The sequence below is a fragment of the Sorghum bicolor genome, chromosome 4, assembly GCF_000003195.3.
Source record: "Sorghum bicolor cultivar BTx623 chromosome 4, Sorghum_bicolor_NCBIv3, whole genome shotgun sequence".
Classification (NCBI taxonomy): domain Eukaryota; kingdom Viridiplantae; phylum Streptophyta; class Magnoliopsida; order Poales; family Poaceae; genus Sorghum; species Sorghum bicolor.
Window position 1 is genome coordinate 4078963 of NC_012873.2, and position 21200 is coordinate 4100162.

At 45.1% G+C, this 21200-nt stretch overlaps 3 protein-coding genes across 3 annotated transcripts; all 3 read right to left on the bottom strand.

The window, feature by feature from the left end:
* LOC8074680 lies at nt 5681–8380 on the bottom strand. The gene is made up of 3 exons (XM_021458929.1): nt 6282–8380; nt 6094–6190; nt 5681–5983 (listed from the first exon to the last, which is right to left on the bottom strand). The coding sequence occupies exons 1-2, from the start codon at nt 8289–8291 to the stop codon at nt 6095–6097; spliced, it is 2106 nt and encodes a 701-aa protein (XP_021314604.1). The 5' UTR covers nt 8292–8380; the 3' UTR covers nt 5681–5983; nt 6094.
* Nucleotides 11077–13427, bottom strand: LOC8076100. The gene is made up of 3 exons (XM_021460433.1): nt 12160–13427; nt 11899–12069; nt 11077–11526 (listed from the first exon to the last, which is right to left on the bottom strand). Exons 1-3 carry the CDS (start codon nt 13273–13275, stop codon nt 11230–11232), a joined length of 1584 nt encoding a protein of 527 aa, XP_021316108.1. The 5' UTR covers nt 13276–13427; the 3' UTR covers nt 11077–11229.
* Nucleotides 18498–19723, bottom strand: LOC8076101 (mavicyanin). The gene is made up of 2 exons (XM_002453307.2): nt 19239–19723; nt 18498–19101 (listed from the first exon to the last, which is right to left on the bottom strand). Exons 1-2 carry the CDS (start codon nt 19414–19416, stop codon nt 18641–18643), a joined length of 639 nt encoding a protein of 212 aa, XP_002453352.1. The 5' UTR covers nt 19417–19723; the 3' UTR covers nt 18498–18640.

Consider the following 21200-nt stretch of genomic DNA (forward strand, 5'->3'; position numbering starts at 1 on the left):
TAAATATAGATAAAAATAAAAACTAATTGCACAGATTACCTGTAAATTGCGAGATGAATCTTTTGAGCTTAGTTAGTTTATGATTGGATAATATTTGTCAAATAAAAATAAAAGTGCTACAGTACCTGAAAACAAAAAAATTTGGAAACTGAGCAATGCCTAAGTTATCTTAGGCCCTGTTTGGTTGAGCTCCCATCATATCGAATGTGTGAACATATGCAGAAAGTACTAAATATAGACTATTTACGAAACTAAAAATACAACTAGAGAATAATTTGCGAGACGAATCTTTTGAGCCTAATTAGTCCATGATTAACCATTAATCGTCGAATAAAACGAAAATACTACAATACTTGTTAAAATTTAACACCTCCAACCAAATACGCCCATATCCTTTGTGGCTACATGCACACTAGGTGTTGGTTCTTTGCCCTGTAGCCCTCGATAAATTTCCAAAGTACTCCCTTTGTCCTATTAAAAGTGACATATTTAATTTTTGAGTACCGTATTTGACTATTCGTCTTATTTATTTTTTTATAAATTATAAAATAAATTATAACAAAATAGATAATATTTATATAAAAAATTTGAATAAAATTAACAATTAAACAAGGTGGCACAAAGTCCGAACGTTATTTTCAATAGGACGGACGGAGTATAGTGTTAGCCTTTGTGGCTGCATGCCTAGACAACATGGTGCTTCTACATAGTCAAATTACTTGTTCGGCTAGCTGATTTATGAGAGCTTCGACGAACAAATAAGCGCCAAAAGGAATCCATCAAGATAATTTTATATAATATTTATAAGGTTGATTAAACCAAAATTTTGGATTTTTTAAGTGGATAAATTTGTGTAAAAATGTTTAGATAACATTTCAAAAATCCTATTTTTATAAATTTTAGTATTTTCTTAAAAAAAACTAGGTAGTGTGTCTGTGCGTTGCTATATGATAACTAAATTTTTATAGTAAAAATACATAGATCACACAATAGGATAACAATATTATAAAATTAATACCAATGTTAAAGCGACATTTAATCCAAAAGGCAAATTATGTAAAATTATGACGATCACGAAGCGCGTGGCGTCGTAGACTCACCAACTCTACTGTATAGATCTTTTCGTGTGTTTCAACGGGCCCGAACAAATAATGCCCTGATAATTTGAGCATTGTGTGTTGTATTATTAAAAAAATGATAATGCACATATGTCGGAATGTCAATATTACAAATTGATTTTTGTACATGGCTAAAATGCTCATTGATGTATTGCAATCATCAAGATATGAATTTATAGTATTGTACATCTGTGCATACGCCATACGCGCATGAAATTCATATCACCCATAACAAGATTAATTGATTCCTGAACCTTTTAGATCTAATTGTCTCTTTGATTTACCGGTTTGCTTCATACAGGACTGATATACCAAGGCCACCTTATGCCTCTAGTATTGAATTGACGATCCAGTTTACTATTAGTATCTACAATGAGTAACTCAATGAGATGTAGGCAATTCATTAGTTCAATACAAATGATTTGTAATGAATAGACTATAATTCTAGCATACTGCAATGGCACCATCGTACTTAAGAAGTCACAGATCTTGAAAATACAACAAAAGCTACTCACCCTTTCTAGAACACAAGTAGTTATAGGCAGGCAAGCAAATTTTCAATGCAATTCAGATTTCAGAACTTGATATTGTATATAGGAGAAGGGATAGACAGTGCAGTCAAGCAAGAGCAGGGCCGTCTCAAGAATTCCAAGGGCCCTTGGGCAAGCGAGCAACAAGGGCCTAGCAAACTAATCTTTTACGATCAACTTCCTCCATTCTAAATTATAAGTCATTCCGAGAATATTGGAGAGTCAAAGCATTTTTAAGTTTGACCAAAATTATAGAGAAAAATACTAAGATTTAAAACATAATGAAAATATAAATAAAGAAGAGTCTAATGCTACTTAATTGTTGTCATAATAATTATTATTTTATCATATAAATTTGGTCAAAATTAGGATAGTTTGATTCTCTAAGATTCTTGGAATGATTTATAATTTGGGATGGAAGGAGTAATTGGCATAGCTCCGGCATCAGCTCTGAGCCATGGGATCCTTACCAATCACTTTAGGAGAATGATTTATTTTCTGGACTAGAGGAGCTAGAGCCGTTTTTGAAACTGAATGACAGGCTAATAATCTATGGCTTCTACCAAGTGCTCCAAAAGATGTGTAATTTCAAATAAGACCTTAATATGATAATTAAAGTATACAGTACTAGTAGTAATAAAAAATAACTTATAGCATATATTGGAAGTGATTGGGAGTAGCTGAATATCATAATAGGAAGTGATGCAAGCTAATTTCTGATTAATTACTTATGATAAGTGTATGGGTCTTTAAAATTTCATTTTGTTGGTCAAATATATTACTATATAAGTATTATATACATACATAAACTTATAGACCCCCTCATGGCATGGGCCCGTGGCCGTCGCACCGGCTGCCCATGCCCCTAAGACGGCCCTGAGCAAGAGGCATCTTTTTCTAGTTTTTTGTAACTTGAACATTTTTCAGTGACTCTAGAATAGTAGATGATCCCTACAGAGGGCTTCCTACGCTACCATGGTCCCTGTGCATTGTCAAGTTTTATATAGCATTAGGAGATGATGTGTACCTTCAGTGGTTAAATTTTTTTATGCCAACCTCCAAAATTAGAGCATGTCAACGTGGAAACCGCACCTTCCCATCCTTGAACTTGGAATGCATAACATCACAGACAAACTGTGTTGCACCTTGTGTGAAGCTAACATTCTGAGTCCTGCAGCGGGAAAAACGTTTCACAACCGGTTGCCATGTAAATAATGTGAAAGTCTGATCCATTATGCTAATCGAGTGAACTTGATGTCCATCGGTCCATGGCCCGTGGTATAAGGCTATAAGGTAAGAAAGGCAAACAAAGATAAAAGGGAACTGATATTATCAATCAGATCTTTTCTTCTCTATATATAAGCCCTTTTGAAATACTTTTTTTTTTATGATTCAACGATGCAGAGATCATAAGACTTACCGAGTAAAACAGTAAGCGACTGAATGTTTGCTTTATTATCCAGCCCTGAGTAAAACTTAGGAAAAATCATGCGGAACTATAACACCAGCCTTATAAAACCAAATGTGAGTATCATTCATTAACTGACCAGCAACTAAATATATGTGCATCCACTGCGAAAACAAGTTAATTTTAAGTGGCTCCTAGCAGTTTTGGAACTAAGGATGCAAGAAAAGGGGATTACCCTTTAGCTGCTCTATTTACCATCGCACCGCTACAGATGGTAATTTTACATAAAATTAACCCTACTTCTATGTTCACGTTCTCGGATCGAAATAATTTACAGTCCAGACTCCGGAGTGGAGCAGGAGCAGTCCCGCGCGCTGGGCCGTTGGGCCGTGTGCTGGCCCGAGGAGATCCAGGCGACTCTGCTCTGCTGGCGCTGGAGGCCAGGTTGCGCCCGGTCCGCGCGCCGGCGCCGGGCCCCGCATACTGCCGTGCTCAAGGTGTTCGACGCCGTGCACGGCCTCGAGCCGCTGCAACTGGCGCCCGGCGCCGCAAGCTCCAGCGCTGGCGGCTACCACGCTGTCCGAGCCCAGCACGAGGAGGCGCATATGTTCCTCGCCGACAACTGCGGGCTCGCCGCGCAGTGGCTCGCCGACATTGTCCAGTACCTCGGCGACCGTGACCTTGCCGACCTCGGGGTCACGCTCGACGCCGCCCCGCCCCCCCGCTGGCGACATCGACAGCGACCTCCTGGCCGCCGCCCTCGGTATTATCGAGGCCGAGATCCGCCGCCGTGCGCTGTGCCGTCCACAGGCTCACCCTCATTCTTGAATCTTGATGGCCTCGTGGCCAAGAGCAGGCAAGACCGCTGCGTGGCAGCTTGTATCGATGCACGCGGGGTGTGGTCATCCGGTCCCTCCCGTGGCCGACGTTGCCAGCTTGGCTCCGTCCATCGTCCCGTCACCTTGTCGTGGGCGGCCCTAGGGTGTGCAAGCGAGACAGCCCAGTGGGAGACGCGCGCGGGCAGGGTGGGGAGACACGGGTTGGCGACAGTGGCGCGAAGAGGCGCTGGACCGGGCGAGCGCGGTTGGTCACGATGATGTGCCGCTGACAGACAGTTGGTGCCATTCGTTACGGACGGAGCAGCCGGAGTCACTGGCAAGCGCACAAGAACCATGGAACCGCAGCATCTTGTTGCCGTCATCCACGCAGCGCGAGCGCTACTTGGGTAACGGGCAGCTTGCTCGACTACAGTTTCATGGCCTCGCGGTTGTCATCGACGCGCGGCCATTCCGGCGGCTGCGAGAAGTCGCGGCAACGCAGGCCGGCCTCGGGATGGCGGCGCGCAGGGCACTTGTTCGATCTTTCTTGGACGGTGGATGTGGATCTCCGTCCGCTCAAGGTGTTCGACGCCGTGCACGGCCTCGACCGGCGACGGGGAACCACGCCATCCTGGCCCAGCTCCAGGAGGCGCACTGGTTCCTCGGCGACATTGTTCCGCGACCGCGACTTGGCCGACCCGAGCTTGCTCACCGACCTCGGGGTCACGCTCGACGAGCTCATCAAGACACCCTCAGCCGGCGGGCTCCTGGCGGCTGCCACCCTCGATATATGAGTTCTGCATCCTCCTCGCCGCTCGCGATGCCGCAGCCCCGCGCGGCCGCGCCGTCCCACGTACCTGCCGGCTGCCGTCGTCGTCCAGAAGCTGAGCCTGATTCTTGGATCGCCTCGTGGCCAACTGCAGGCAGCAAGACTGCTGTATGGATGCCAGTCTTCGCGCTCTATGAAGTCCGGATGCGCAGGCATTGGCACCGTAGAAAATGGGAGCCAACAGCTGCACTCTATTGAGCTCATGAACGTTTATACACAATTACAAGATTGGCTGACCACGCAGGGCGCCTGAACTGCCTCTACCGCGCGTCCGCGCACGACGTGGGAGCGTGGGCGCCCGTGGTGACCGCGCTCCCAGTTGCCGAGCAACGTGTAGGCTTCAACAGGCACAATGGGGCCTGCTCCCGAGTTGTTGGGGCGACATTTTTTTTTTAGAGCTGCAGAGGTGGCGGCACAAGCCGTGGCGGGTTCTTGAATTCTTGAGGATTGGCCGTGGACTGGAGTTGCTGATGCCAAGATGGATTCCATCAAGCTCCAGCGTCCGCCGGAGGTGTTTGATTCTTTGACTAAGCTGAGACTGGACTTCAACAGGTTGTTGGGCGTGCGCGGAGATTCACAGCCAGACAAGGCTGGGAGCTTCAGATCGAGCACTCGAGTGGCAAGGTAACCAGTGCGATGCCTGATGGCTCGAGACTGGGTTGCATCGGAATGCTTCTGATACAGCATTGGAATGATTCATTTGAACCAGACGGCAAGACGGCAATGATCCCCGCACTGGATAGGTGACCAAAGATGGAACAACGAACAGAATTGGCGGCATATGACCTGTGGAGATTATCTGTTCCATGGATCAGTATGTGCAGTGAATTACTATGTGTCTATGTGTGAAAAAAATACTCTGAATTACTACTGGGAGCCTGGGACCTTGGCTTCCGGTAGTCCATGGATTTCTTCTTTTCAAGATTTCTTCGTGGTGAGCAATATAGTGCCCCTAATACACAGTTGCATTACACACAGAGCAGCAAAATCTGGTTTCATTCCAATCTGCTTCATTGGTTTTGCATCACAGTATGATTCCAACAAAATACAGAACAGTTGTGTATATCTGAACCACTTTGAGGTACAGACGCAATGAATTCATGTCTTCCCCGAAAACAGTTATTTCCTACCAACAAATGCATTTCCTATTGTTGCTATGAAAACAGTGTGCTGAAACATATCTACAGAAACCCTGACAGGGTTTTGTTCGCCGGGTACAAACATCTCAAGACAGACCCTCTTAGCATGTCAGTTGTAATTCTCGGACAGTTGAATCTACCCTGCAGAAAGATCACAAGCAGACATAAAGAGCTATGTCAGCTCCCACAGAACACACAAAGCACAAATTAAAGAGCTAAAATAGTAAGCCTACATATTCAGATGTAATTACCTCACTGGCCCTCTTCATTCTCCGACAGCTGAATCACAAGCACACAGTATCGCGGTATCCTCATAGACTGAACCTCGGTCTTCACTTCCTGCATATCCTGCGAATAAGCCCACGAACATGTGTCAGCTCCCACAAAACAAACACGCACAATTAAACGACTAGTGATCAACCTTCTCAGATGCAATTACCTCATCTGTGGAAACACTAACACAAAGTGTCTTGACACTTGTCAAACTGAACTGGGAAATGACCCTCTTCAGGTTTTGTGGGTTGTTCTGGCGATAGACCATGAGCTTTTCCAGCATCTCTACTGCGCCAAAGTGACTGTGAACAGGCCAAGTGTCATTCCAGACCACTTCCTTAAGGTTATGCTTAGAGACCGTTAGTGTTGTGGCTTCTTTGCCAACAAAGCAGTAAGCAAAATGGATTCTGTTGAGGCTTTGGGTTGTAAGCTCCACTCCGGTAAGATCACTCACCAACACTGCTCTTAGGTCTATCAGGGAAGCTGAGTCGAGGTGAAGCAAGAAAACACCTCTGACGTCCTCCAATCGAAGGCTGTTGAGCACTGGGCAGTCCTTGGACACAATGTCACTAATCGACCTCCCATTATCATCAGCCTTGAATCTTGTCCCAACGAGAACCAGGCGAGTCAATGAAGCAAACTGACCATTAGCGGTGAGGCGTACCCTGAAAGCGATCTCCTCCGGATGTGATATGAAGACAGTGATAGAGTCTGCTAGTGCCTGATTGGGCATCTCAAACACTGTCTCGCCTTGCAAGAAGTCGGCGCTGATATCAAGCTTGAAGAAGACCGGACCTCTAACGCTCTCCGCGGCTTGGGCACTCCATGCCGCGAGCCGGGCGCCGTCGACGTTGTCGGGGTCGGTTACGTTCAGGATGAGTCGCTGTATCTTCATGTCCGTGGATCTCGCCAGCACTCCGTCGACAAAATCGAGGAACCTCATCACGCCCGCATCTCCCACGGCCATGTCATCCAAAGTGAGACAAGGTAAGCATGTCCATACCTCGCGCCATCGCCTCCCAAGCACACATGTCCGGATAGCATCCACCAGAGGCACACGGCATAGTATCGAGCAGATGATATGATCGGGAAGTTCAGTGAATCGATCCGCCTGGTCAAGAGTAACGCCGATTGTGATGGCGTCCTCGTCGCCGTCGCTGTCGGTGAGCTCCATGTCAGCAAACAGGACATCGGCGAGCGACCGGCGCGGTGGCAAGGCCGGAAGTGAGAGCCAGCGCCTTGACAGAACGTGGGTACGAACAGCCTCCTTGAGCGGGAGGCGTGCAACGATGTCGGAGATGATGTCGTTAGGGAGATCGCTGAGCCGATCTATCCCGTCCCCCTCGTCCTCCTTCGAATTGCTGCCGGGGACGTCTTGCGCGACCTTCCCCGCGGAGCGGGAAACGCCAGGGGGCGAAGCAGAGTAGTGCTCGGTGGGGATCCCGACCACGGCGTCGTGAGCCGCGGTTCTGTTGTACAGCCACGCGTAGGTGGCGGCGGAGAACTCCACGGCGACGTGGTTGGGGCCGCCGCGCAATTCGCGGACGAGCGCGGCGAACCTCTCGCCTTCCTCGGCGGGAAGTCGATCCGCCACGCGACGGAGCCCGCTGTCCGGTAGGTCGGGGAGGGTGCACATCCTCCCGCTCGCGCCAGCTCCCTGAGCCTGCTCGGCGTCCTTCTGGCCGCCGACGGGAACGTCACAGTTCGCGACGCTAGGTGTCGCAGCGGAGACGATTGCCACGGGGGTTCCGACCACGGCGTCGTGAGCCGCGGTGCTGCTGTCCAGACCCGCGTAGCTCGCGGCGGAGGCCTCGACGGCGACGTCGTTGCGGCCGCTGCGCAGTTCCCGGACGAGCGCGGTGGCGTCGTGAGCCGCGGTCCCGCTGTCCAGACCCGCGTAGCTCGCGGCGTAGGACTCGACGGCGACGTCGTTGCGGCCGCCGCGCAGTTCCCGGACGAGCGCGGCGGCGTCGTGAGCCGCGCTGCCGCTGTCCAGGCCCGCGTAGCTCGCGGTGGAGGTCTCCACGGCGACGTGGTTGCGGCCGCCGCGCAGTTCCCGGACGAGCGCGGCGATCCTCTCGCCTTGCTCGGCGGGGAGTCGACCCGTGCGAACCCTCCCGCTCGCGCCACCTCCCGGCGAATTCGCGCTCTCGGTGGCGAGATCGTCGTCCGCCATGGTTGTGGTTAGGGTAAATTGGAAGAATCACAGGGGGGTGGGGGTAAGGGGCAACGGATTTGCCGAAACAAGAAAGGGTTGGGGATTTATTTCCCCTTGCTGTTGTTGCTGACTAATAACCGTCGCCGTATAGCCGTAGTTCAACATATAAAGCGAGTTGGCCGTTGCGAACCCCCCGTGTGGTGGGCCGTGGGCGTGGGGGGCTCTCCCCTCTTTCTCAGCCCCCTACGGAATTCGAAATTCTGAGTAGAATGGAGATCCCTTCCGTATCGGCTTTTTTTTTTAGATTACACAGTACAACACAGATACTCAACATGTACGCACACTCACCCCTATAATAAACGTACGCAAACTCTACCTATATGAGCACCTTTGAATGACTGAGCCGGCCAATCTTGAAGTTCACGAAGTCACCACAGGCGTCTCGCTGTCGACGGACACGTCCCCTATCACTTAATGCATAGCGCCGAAAAATCCTGGAATAAATCCAGAATAAAGTGCCGCACCTAGAATTTGAACCCTACTAGACCTTGTTTAGTTCTGCCCAAAAACTTAAAAACTTTTTACGTCAAATTGAATCTTACGACACATATATGGAACATTAAATATAAATAAAAAACGAATTGCATAGTTTGTCTGTAATTGACAAGACGGATCTTTTGAGCCTAATTGGTCTATGGTTGGACAATTATTACCAAATAAAAACAAAAGTGCTATAATACCCAAAAACTTTTTGCTCCTTAACTAAACAAGGCCTAGATAAATGTCTTTGACCTCACTCTTCCGTCCCAAAATAAAAGCATATCTCGTTTTTCTAGAAATATAGAAAGAAAAAATAATATTTCATAATATATAGAAAATATAGAAATTATTTATATCTCCAAATAAGTTTATTTCTTATAAAATAAATATTTCATACTCAATATAATGATACTTATTGCACACCATAAATTTCAGTACATTTTTTAATACATATTTAGAAAAAAATTAAAATAATTAACTCTTTAGAAAGACAAACATGTGTTTATTTTGAGAATTTTGGGGGTGGGAGGGGCACCACGTGCACTTGACACTTCCCGCCGACCTACTTTATCCTTGACGGCTTTACGTCTGCCATGTTGTCTCTGCTATGTGCTAACCTTAAGCTGCTAAGGTTTCTTTTTCCAAATTTAATCCACCATGTTCCGATTAGAGACTCAAGCCTGAGCCGTTGTTTGACTTGGAAATGTGAGACCAAGAGTTCAAGACATAAATAGAATAGGAGTTGAAGCGATTAGACCAAGACAAAAACAAACACATAAAAAAAGAATAGAGATACAACATAGATTCAGCAAAACCCAAATAAATATGAGAAGAAATAAACTAGCAAATCCATGCTTCTGATTAGAGACGACTCAAGCCTGAGCCGTTGTTTGACTTGAAAACGTGAGACCAAGAGTTCAAGACATAAACAGAATAAGAGTTGAAGCGATTCGACCAAGACAAAAATAAACACATAAAAAAAGAATAGAGATACAACATAGATCCAGCAAAACCCAAATAAATATGAGAAGAAACTAGCAAATCCATGCTTTCATAGTCGCATGCGGCAGAGCCCATAAAATTCTTAGATTGACTTATTTTTCCTTCTACGTTCAAATAGATCAATTAGCCACCGACGACACTGGCAAGGCGAAGACGTGCGCCAACTCCATGCGCACGGGTCTAGCGACACAGACAGTTGCACACCTCGCTGCTGTCATCCCTACCGATGAGCACCATCTCCCTGCCGTGGTTCATGGAAACGAGCTCCGCACACACGGGGCGGCCGAATCCGCAGTAGGATGCATCGTACACACGGGGAACCGTGGGCTGGTCACCACGTTGGCGAGGCACGTGGACGACAGCGTGATTAACTTTTCGGTTCCTCGCTCTATACTGGCTAGCAGCGTTGTCTCCATTTTTGGCATGGCCGTCTTGATAACATAGAGATACCGCCACATAGGTCCTCGAATTTTGTCGTTGCCAGACAACCCTTGATGCAGTTGCCCTGAAGTACGTGCATAATTGTTGATTATGTATTTATTTTCATACACATTGAATCTTGCGGCACATGCATAGAGTATTAAATATAGACGAAAACAAAAACTAATTACATAGTTTGCCTGTAAATTACGAGATGAATCTTTTAATCCTAGTTAGTCCATGATTGAATAATATTTATCAAATAAAATGAAAATGTTACAGTATCGAAATCCAAAAAAAATTTCGGAACTAAACAAAGCCTTGGTTACTTTTTCAGTGAAACAGTTAAGGTAAGCCGGAAGCAAACCAGAAAAGAAGGGGAAAAAAGAAAGAAAAGGTATTTTCATTATTTAACTTGGAGGAGAACCTGTCTTACCAAAACATCGATATGTTCCTAACCCGTCTTTACATTACACATTTATATTTTTGTAATTTACATTTCTATAGTTGCCATGCTATTATAAGTTAGAACAAGGGTGCAAAACTTATGGGACAAAAAACACACTTGTGTTCTATATTGCTTCAGTCTAATTAGGCAAGTAAGGTCCTCTCTTCGGTAGAGTTTGTACCAGCTTCAACTTTTTAACTTTCAACAATGTAGCACCAGCTTCCACAAGCCGATGAAACCACTTGGTTCTAGTTGTTTTCAAAGGAGGTGAAAGAAAAACTGCTCAGGCCTAAGTGCACATGTATCTACATCAACCACAATGTCGGAGTAGAACTTAGTTTAAATCCACTTCAACATATATGGATTGAGAGAGAGATATATATATATATATATACATCCAAACAAACCCTCAAGTGAATAACGACACTACAGTGCATAAATAGCGCCACAACCATAGAACATGAAACCGCCGCGAGTGTGCTAAAAGCAGGCTTAAAAATCAGATTTATTACAAACCAGAGTATGGTAGAGACCTAAAGTCCTAGTTCACGTGCACTGCTGTATAGTGATTTCAGTTTTGTTGTTTGGAGGACAAATACTAAGAATCTTATTACGGAGATCATCTGTTCGTCCACTGTGCGAGACGGTAATGGCCACCTTTTTATGAAATCTTGTGCTGCATCGACACAATAGCCTCACAAGTTCGGCTTTATGGTCAACGCATCCATGGTCGTTTATTACAATTTCTTCAAGTGAATCCAATACAACATTCTGTGTCTTGCAGTTCTCTAGTCGGCTACATGGACATCCTGATGACACCTTGCATGGGTAGGGGTATCCATCCTGAGAAAAGGAATAAAAACATGTATTTTTATAACTTTTAAAAGACTATTAAGATATATATGCTTGCATCATTTAATTTTCAAGGGCTATATATATCAACTTGATGAAGCAAACATTGGTAGCTAGCTATTTTGTACTCTCTCTGTTCTAAATTATAAGATATTTTGGCTTTTGCAAATACATAGTTTTTGCTATGCACTTAGTAGAAGTGTGTGTGTGTGTGTGTGTATATATATATATATATATATATATATATATATATATATATATATATAGACACACACACTAGATCTAGATATATAACAAAAGCAATGTATCTAATTAAAATAAAAACATCTTATAATCAGAAAGGAACAGGTTGCACGTACGTACCAGTCTGTCGCTCAGCTGCACCACGAGCCTTGGTACACCAGCACATTTCCGGAGAAGGTGTAGCATAGCTGGCTGAAAGCCATGTTCTATCATCCTAAATCTTACCAGCAAAACATTACACCTGGCAAGTGTATCCGTGTACTTTAGAAATCTCTCGTATTCTTCTACACCCTGCAAAGAAGACACCAAAATAAAATGTGAATTTCATATATACTAGTAGTAATACAATAATTAGAAGAAAAAAAATGTGTAATGCCATACCCGCTTAAGGTTTACAGTGAGGTCCAGCTCGTCAACCGTGTTGAACTGCCGCATCAAAGCGAGGCCAGACGAATCGGCTCCTACCCCTAGGCGCCGGAGTTGGTGTCCGGCGCGTGCAAGATGATGGCGGCTCGAGTCATAGGCATGGTCGTCGCTGTTCCACCAGCGCACCTCCGAGAGCTTATTCGGGGCAAGCACGCACAAGTCACAAGTGATGCACGCATGAAACGTCTCGAGATTTGGGGCGTGGACATGGAGCCGGCCGTAGTGTCGCACGGCGTAGGAGATCTCGAGCCACTCCAGTGAGTCGGAGCGTATGGATAGGTCACAAGCTCCGTCGCCGTCGCCGCCGTCGTCGTCGTCCTGCTGCAGCCTGATCCACTCGATCACGAGTTTCTTGAGGCACGGGCAGCGAGACGACGACACGGCGGCTTCCAGGTCGCGGGCGTGGAGGCAGGCCAACCGTATCGTCAGCGTGGCCAGCGCCTTGAAGAACACGCCGCCTGCTCCGGCTCCGGCTCCGGCGGGGGGCAGCGCGAACCGCAGGGTGCGATAGCTCAGGTCGAGGCTGATGGACGTGGCCCTCTCGCACACGGGAAGAAGGACCTCGCCGAGGCCTTCGCCGTCGGCAATGGCGCTGTGGTAGCAGAACGGCAGCGTGATCCGGAGCTCCCCCGCAAGGTGCTGCGCGGCGACGTGCAGCCACGCAGCGATGCGGTCCGTGCGCAGGTGGTTCAAGCTTTCGAACCGCAGGGTGATCTCGAGGCGGCTGAGGCTGAGGCTGACGACCCCCGTCCCGGTCCCGGCGGCGTGCGCGGCCAGGGCGGCGTCGACACGGTCGGGCACGCGGCCGCCCGGGGACGCCGGCTCGAACTCGCACCTGTAGTCGAGGGAGATCACGGGGGTGTGAGTCCAGACGCGGCGCCAGCGGCGGGAGAGGGTGCTCGTGCGCGCCGCGTCGGCGGTGCCCGGGAGGCGGATCAGGATGTCGTGGAGGAGGTGGTCGGGGAGGCCGCTGATGCGGTCAGGATCTGCCGCCTCGTCTCCGGCTCCGGCTCCGGCTCCGGGATCTGTCCCCATGATCGGGGGTCTTCGATTCGTCGGGTTCCTCCCCATGATCGGTCACAGTCAGGATCTGTCCCTGGCTGCGGTTCTTATTATGGATCGTGACTCGTGAGCGCCGATGGATCCGTTACCGATTCGGGTGGTTAATGGGCCCACTTATTGTCGACATGGGCCTCATGCCCTAAATCAGCAAGTTTTCTAATCTGAACACCTTCCTGTATTTTGAATTTATTATTACATTGTATCTACTGTATATTTTTTTATATCTTATTCTTATTATTATTATTCTTATTATTATTGTTATTGTTATTATTATTATTATTATTATTATTATTATTATTATTATTATTATTATTATTATTATTATTATTATTATTATTATTATTATTATTATTATTATTATTATTATTATATACTAACTAGATGGATCCCCCGAGCTTTTTTGTGGGATATCTTGTATGTATACGACTTAAGAATGATGGCATCACTAAGAAAATGTTTATATTTTACATGACATTAAAATTAATACACCGAATTACATATAAAAAAGAACTTGATGAAGTATAACAATTTTGGCACAGCCCACAACCATTATATCTGATTCCCTTGTAAATTTAATTAACATAAATAATTTCTCACCATCTAAGTTGTGGGATATCTTGTATGTACTCCCTCCATTCCAAATTGTAAGTCATTCTAAGAATCTTGGAGAGTCAGAGCATTTTCACGTTTGACCAAAATTATAGAGAGAAATACTAAGATTTGTAACGTAAAGTGAGTATACTATGAAAATATAATTAAGAAAGAATCTATAATTATTTTATCATATAAATTTGGTCAAACTTAGAAAAGTTTGACTCTCCAAGATTCTTGGAATGACTTACAGTTTGGGATGGAGGGAGTACTAGTATAATACCCGTACTAACGCTATGGTTTTATCTTGAGAATGTCTCTTAAAACCACAAAATTGTTTTTGCATAGTCTATTTTTTATACAATTGTATTTGAGTCTATATATAATTTGAAAATAGTTTTGCATATAAGAATGCATAGTAAAGTTATTTCTAACATTATAACCATCTAAGTTGCAAACTGTATTTGACAAATATTGTCCAAACATGGACTAGCTAGGCTCAAATAATTTATTTCGTAAATTACAGACAAACTGTGCAATTGGTTATTTTTAATGTATACTTAATACTCCATGTATGTGCCGAAAAATTCGATGTGACGGAAAATCTAAAAAATTTTACAATTTTTTTCAAGAACTAAACAAGGCCTTAAGAAAGTACCTCCAATGTAAGATTGTTGATGCCTCAGTTCTATAGGGAAAAATTTTGACCAAAATTGTGAAGGCAACCGACATAAAGGCATGAACTTCTGAAGTAAGCAGCCCAATGTAACCTTATCTTGGAACCGCTGACCAACATATATGCTTATCCATTGTAATTGGCATATCTGCGGTGCCCAGGAGCTCACCTCAAGAGAAATAGCGAGGCGGCCTTGACAGAGGAAGCTATCAATTTCATGGTAGACGGCACTGATGCAGCAGCTCGCAGGTGGAGGCCTTTCCATGGTGAAGGAGAACCAGATATTCTGAGAGATTTGACGAAGCAGATTGTCCTTTTTGTCAGTGGTGGATAATAAAGGGCAAAAGTAATAATCCATCACTTAACTAAGTACTCCCTCCATCCTAAATTGTAAATCATTTTAAGAATTTTGGAGAGCTAAACTATTCTAAATTTGACTAAATTTATATAATAAAATAATAATTATTATGATACTAACTAAGTATCATTAGATTCCTTTTTAATTATATTTTCATAGTATACTCACTTTATGTTACAAATCTTAGTATTTCTCTTTATAATTTTAGTCAAACTTGAAAATGTTTTAACTCTCTAATATTCATGGAATGACTTATAGTTTAAAATGGAAGGAGTACCTTTTAGCAATACCCTTACGGTATGCACTCATGTGAGCTGCAAGTCTCTGACAACAGTTAGACACTTTTATATATACTCTTCCCATACTCTTTATATATGCAACATTGTCACTGTCTCACTGATTTGTCTGGGATGGAGACACTCGGTCGTGTCAGTGGAATGATCCTATCTTCTAGTATTTGTTATTGTGTATAATAACATCATACGGTGCTTGAAACAAAATCAAAGTTTTCCTAATCTCAGGCATGAAGGTCAAACCTGATCGTGATGAACCATCGCCTTATGCTTCTCAGTTCTCAGGATGCTTCACAGTGATGATGCACATTATTGTCTGACTGGGCAGTTTATGTTCTCTGAATATACTCCATTTGTTCATGTCTGCGCATTAAGATCCCTAATACGGGATTTCTTTTCTCATTTTTATATAAAAATAAACTGGTCTGTGAAATTCCCATATGATTCCTATAAAATTTTACAAGTTTTAGGGTAGTTGGAAAACATGTTGACCATCCATTGGATCAGATCTAATGGTGGAAAAATAGGAAGTACCAACAAAAAAGTACTGGACCCGGTGCTCAGTCTGCTATCAGGGTACTTAGTTCTTGTTTAGTTCACTTCAAAAATAAAAAAACTTTTCAAGATTCTCTGTCACATCGAATCTTACGGCACATGCATAAAGTATTAAATATAGACAAAAACAAAAACTAATTGCACAGTTTGCTTGTAAATTGTGAGATGAATCTTTTGAGCCTAATTAGTCCATAATTGGACAATAATTGTCAAATAAAAACAAAAGTGTTATATTACCCAAAACCAAAAAAGTTTTCGAAACTAAACAAGGCCTAGCTTGATCATCTAACATGAAAAAAATCGAACGGATTAGTAAAGACCTTGTTTAGTTCCAAAATTTTTTTTCAAAATCTATAATCTAGAATTCTTATAAAGCAAAATCCCACTATATATTTCTCTTGATATGCAATACGTCCACCTCGGCAGTCCACTATTAACTCAACTATCTATTTCTCTTAAAATGCAAAGCGTCCACCTCAGCAGTCCGCTATCATTTGTCACTATCAATTTCTCTTGACATGCAAGGTGTCCACCTCAGCAATCTACTGTCATTTGCATTAAAAAGTTTACTGGCACAAGAATTATGACATCTACACCAGCGAGACACACCACTATGGATACAATTTCCATAATTGTGCTAATAAAAGAGTTATATATTTATATTCCTCCTTTATACCCGCAGCAACACGCGAGGAATCATCCTAGTTTTTCAGATTCCCATCAATCAAATCTTGCGGCATATGCATGGAGTATTAAATATAACTAACTGTACAGTTTATCTGTAATTTGCGAGATGAATCTTCAGAGCTTAGTTAGTTCACGATTGGATAATATTTATCAAATACAAACGAAAGTGCTACAGTGTTCATTTTGCAAATTTTTTTGCAACTAAACATGGCCAAAATCTCTTGCCCAACTGCATATAAAAACTCAGAAGTTTGTTTTTTCTATATACTATTATTATTTGCATCACTACGGGAGACAGACGCCGTGTGTCAAAAACACTCGGCGAATGCCCAAATACACTCGACAAAGCCTTTGGCGAGTGCCACACTCAACAAAGAGCACACGAAAAAATTCTGACCGGCAAAAGGGTCTTTGCCGAGTGTTTTTTATGGAGGAGAAAAAATAAAAAAAGCCAAAAAAAAAGAAAAAATTTGTTTTTTTTTGAAGGGCTGCCATCAGCTAGCGCACCCTCCTCCACCTTTTTTTCAGCTTTTTTCTACAAAATCAGCGAATACGCCACAAGCAAGCTCTCTTCTTCACAACTGCACTACACCATCACATGTGATTACATTACGTTTTGGTTCTTCATATATCATACTAAGTCACATGTAAATTGATTATTTAAGCCTCTAAACGATTTCAAATCAAAAAGTTGTCAACTACAAAGTTTCATAACTTTTTGAGATCTATAATTTTCATTTAGAAAGTTTCTCCATCCGAGGTCGTTTACAAAATTTGAATTTCAAATTTGAGAAATTTAAACATAGTTTTTGCATGACAACAATATTTCAAATCAAAAAGTTATCAACTATAAAGTTTCATAACTTTTCGAGACCTACAAAGTTTATTTAGTCAGTCTTTTCATCCGAGGTAATTTCAGAAAATCAAAATTAAAAATTTTCAAATAAAAATACAGTTTTAAATGATAAGGTAAACTCAAATGAAAAAATTGTCAACTATAAAATTTCATAACTTGTCAAAATCTATAAAGATTATTTCGGTTGTTTGATCATTTGCTCATCTGACACGGTAATTCTAATATTTTTTTACAAATCTTATATATCTATCTTGTAGTTCTAGGAACTATAAGAGAGATATAAAATTTATGAACAAACTTATTTTCACTATGCCAAATGAAGAAATGGCTAAAATAAAGATTATAGATCTTGAAAAATTATACAACTTTGTAGTTCAAAACTTTTTGATTTGAATTTGTTTAGGCCTTCAAATTTTGATTTGAAATTTTCTTTGCCGAGTGTTTCTTTTTTTAACACTCGGCAAAGAACCCTCTTTGCCAAGTGTTTTGTTTTTGCCGAGCGTTTTTTCTTTTGCACTCGGTAAAGAAGCTCTTTGCCGAGTGCCCGAAAAAAACACTCGGCAAACCATTAAACACTCGGCAAAGAGCCGGATTCCGGTAGTGCATGGTTCTGTCTAGCAACACCAACAAATTTGCTCTACATATCATGGCAGCAGTATTTACATTAATGAATAATCATATAGGCCTTGCAGCAATTTGATGTCCCCTTTTTTTCAACAGAGGATGTGTGACTCCTGTTCCAGCTGACAGCACTCGCAGGCCGGGTGGTAGGAGAGGAAGGAGGCTGTAAAATTGTCTTCTTTTCACCATTCTCCTGATGTCATGTCACCAAGAATCTTTGGTTAAGAGATGAGTTTATATAGTCTTACTTATAGATTTAAAATGTTCTGAGGAATTTCTGGGTTTCCCACTGCTCTTAGTTACAGACTAGGTATATCTGCCAATTCAGCAATCAATTTTGGTTAAGGTATGGTCACAACCCACATTTATAGAAGTAATTCTGGACATTTTGACTGAAAATTTCATTGCATTTTCCTCAGTTATGCAATGCTGAATGCTCCATTGTTGCATTGCCAGTTTGCAGGTTGCAGCAACCCATTCTGATCAGATCAGTATCAGCAAGAACGTGGCGGTTCCTCAAACCAAATCGTTTTAACCAAATATTCTGGCAATCCAATGCTGTTAGCACCATGATCAGCCGATCTCAGTCCAGCATTTAATTAAATTTGTGTTTTCTTCTGAATCGCAAGGAACACGAAAGATACACTTTGTTCACAATCACACACAGTTTCAGTTTGTTACACGACGAGGAAAGGAAGAACACACTGCCTGCGTCCAGTGGTTTTCAGTTTCAGAACTCAGAAGGCAAGCGTGGCGTAGGCAACGCAGCCTGCAACCGAGGCGACGAAGCCTGCCACGGCGAGCCCAGCACCAGCGCCGTTGCTATTGCTGCCGGCGGCCGGAGGGGCGCCCTTGGCCGTGGAGTTCTTGGCGGCGGGGGCCTTGGGCGAGGCCGGCGGCACCGGAGCGCCGTTGGAGGGAGCAGGCGCGGACGTCGACGGCGAGGGAGAGCCGGAGCCCTGCTGGGCGGCCGGGGCTGGCGCGCTGGCGCCGCCGCTGCCGACCATGACGATGAGCTTCTCGCTGGCGCGGCAGTTGGCCTCGACGCCGCTGATGAAGAAGAAGGCGCCGGCGCGGTCGAGCGTGACGGACGTGCTGCCGTCGGTGAACTGCTTGTCGTAGGAGGAGGTGTTGCAGGTGTTGTAGTCCGCCGGCTCCACCAGCAGCACCGAGTCCTTGTCCTTGGGGTACACGAACACTGCAGGTCGCAATCGCAAGGGCAAGAACAACGCAAAGAATGTCAGGACGGAACTGGGAGCTTGAAACTCTGGGGAAGAGTGAGACGGTGCGCAGTGTGTATGTAAAGCACATGTGTGTGATGCAAAGGTGACTCACAGAGGCTGTCGCCGATCTGGAAGCTGGTCTTCTCCGCCCAGGTGTTGAAGGACTCGGCGGTGGCGTCCGGCACGGCCCAGCCATTGTCGCCGCCGACCTTGTACTGCGTGGCGCCGACGGATGCCGCCAGGAGCACGAAGCAGGCCAGCCCCAGACCGCAAGATGATGAGCTCGCCATGGCTACAGCGGCAAACCACAGATCAATAAGCGCTAACGGTTGTGCTGTACTGCTGTCCCTATCTATGCCTGCAACTGCAACGGATATGTGATGCCAAGTCTTGGGGCAAGAGGATGAACGCAACGGATATTTGTAGGCAAACCGCGCTCTCTGACCTGCCCCAAGATCGAGGCTTTGCAGGCTGTGGGGTACCCGTACCTTGCTTTGGGTGGTCGGTCAGGTCGCCACCTCGAGGGCTGCAGAGCACGTGCTGCAGCTTCACCTTTTGCTGCGTGCGTGCGTGTGTCATCGTGTGGTAACCCATGGAGTATTGCAAGTTGGCGTTGGCGTTGCCTTTGCCTTTGGGACGACGAGGAATTGATGCTTCCCGTCCCATCCCGCCCATCCCATCCCATCCCATTCCATCCCCACAAACGGCCATGGAGGTGGCTTGTTTCGGCAGCCCGTTTGTCATAGGACTGTGTTACCCTTGCTAAATTAGTTGGGCCTTGTTTAGTTCACCTCAAAAACCAAAAACTTTTTAAAATTCTCTGTCACATCGAATCTTGCGGCACATACATAAAGCATTAAATATAATTGAAAATAAAAACTAATTGCACAGCCTGTAAATCGCGAGACGAATCTTTTAAACCTAGTTACTCCATGATTGGACAATGTTTGTCAAATAAAAACGAAAGTGCTACAGTGTCAAAATAAAAAAAATAGATCTAAACAAGGTCTTGGTTAAGAGCAACTCCAGCAGGGGCATCCAAATCAGACTCCTTATTTGGATTTGAGTGCGCATCCCTATTTTTATTACGTCAACAAATTTCTTTTACTCCAACGGCAGCTCCCAAATAGAGCCCCCAAAGTCTATATCAACAGACAATAACAAGGGGACCCATACATCATTTACTCAACCCTTCTTCCCCTCATCCAATCTCTACACATAGGGCAGGGGATGAGCGGATCGGTCAGAGAAGGCCATGGCTGCTCCTTTGACGACGAGGAGGCCAGGCTCACTCCTCCCAGTGGCTAGAGCAGGCTGGGGATGCTCCTCCCGGCGGCGAGCTGGTTGGACCGCTTCTCCCGATGGCCAGAGCAGGACGAGAACGCTCCTCCTGGTAGCGGCGACGAGCAGGCAGGGCTCGCTCCTCCCAGTGGCTAGAGCAGGCTGGGAATGCTCCTCACGGCGGCGAACTGGTTGGGCCGCTTCTCCCGGTGGCCAGAGTAGGACGAGAACACTCCTCCTGGTAGCGGCGGTGAGCAGCTCGGGGCCGCTCCTCCCAACGACAACGGTGAGCATGTCGAGGCTGCTCTGGCGGGGGTGGCGTGGAGGAAGTGCACCGAGCATGGTCGGAGGAGTGGATCAAGCGAACAAGGAGGAGATCGAGCAGTTGTGCTACAGATCGAGCCGCCAGGGAGGAGATCGAGCCACCAGGATTCGGGCAAAGGGATAGAGAGAGCGCGCTGGAGGTGGATTCGGGCAGCCGTGCTCGTGCTTGTGTAGGAGGAGGTGGCTACGCTTGTCGGAGGAGAAGGGCGCGTCGCAAGCATGGGAGGACCAAACTTCCGTACGCGCGAGTAGGATGAGGCCCGGGGGGCGACCAACAGGAATTGGGGCTGGTGGGAGAATTTTATTGGTCCAACAAATTTACGGTCCATCGTAGAAGCCTTGCTGGAGTTGAATTTTTGACCCCCCCTGAGCACCATATTTAACTATTGGGGCTTAAGTAAGGGCTCTGCTAGAGTTACTCTTACAAGACAAGTTACAAGAGCCACGTCATACAATGGTTGTCCTATTT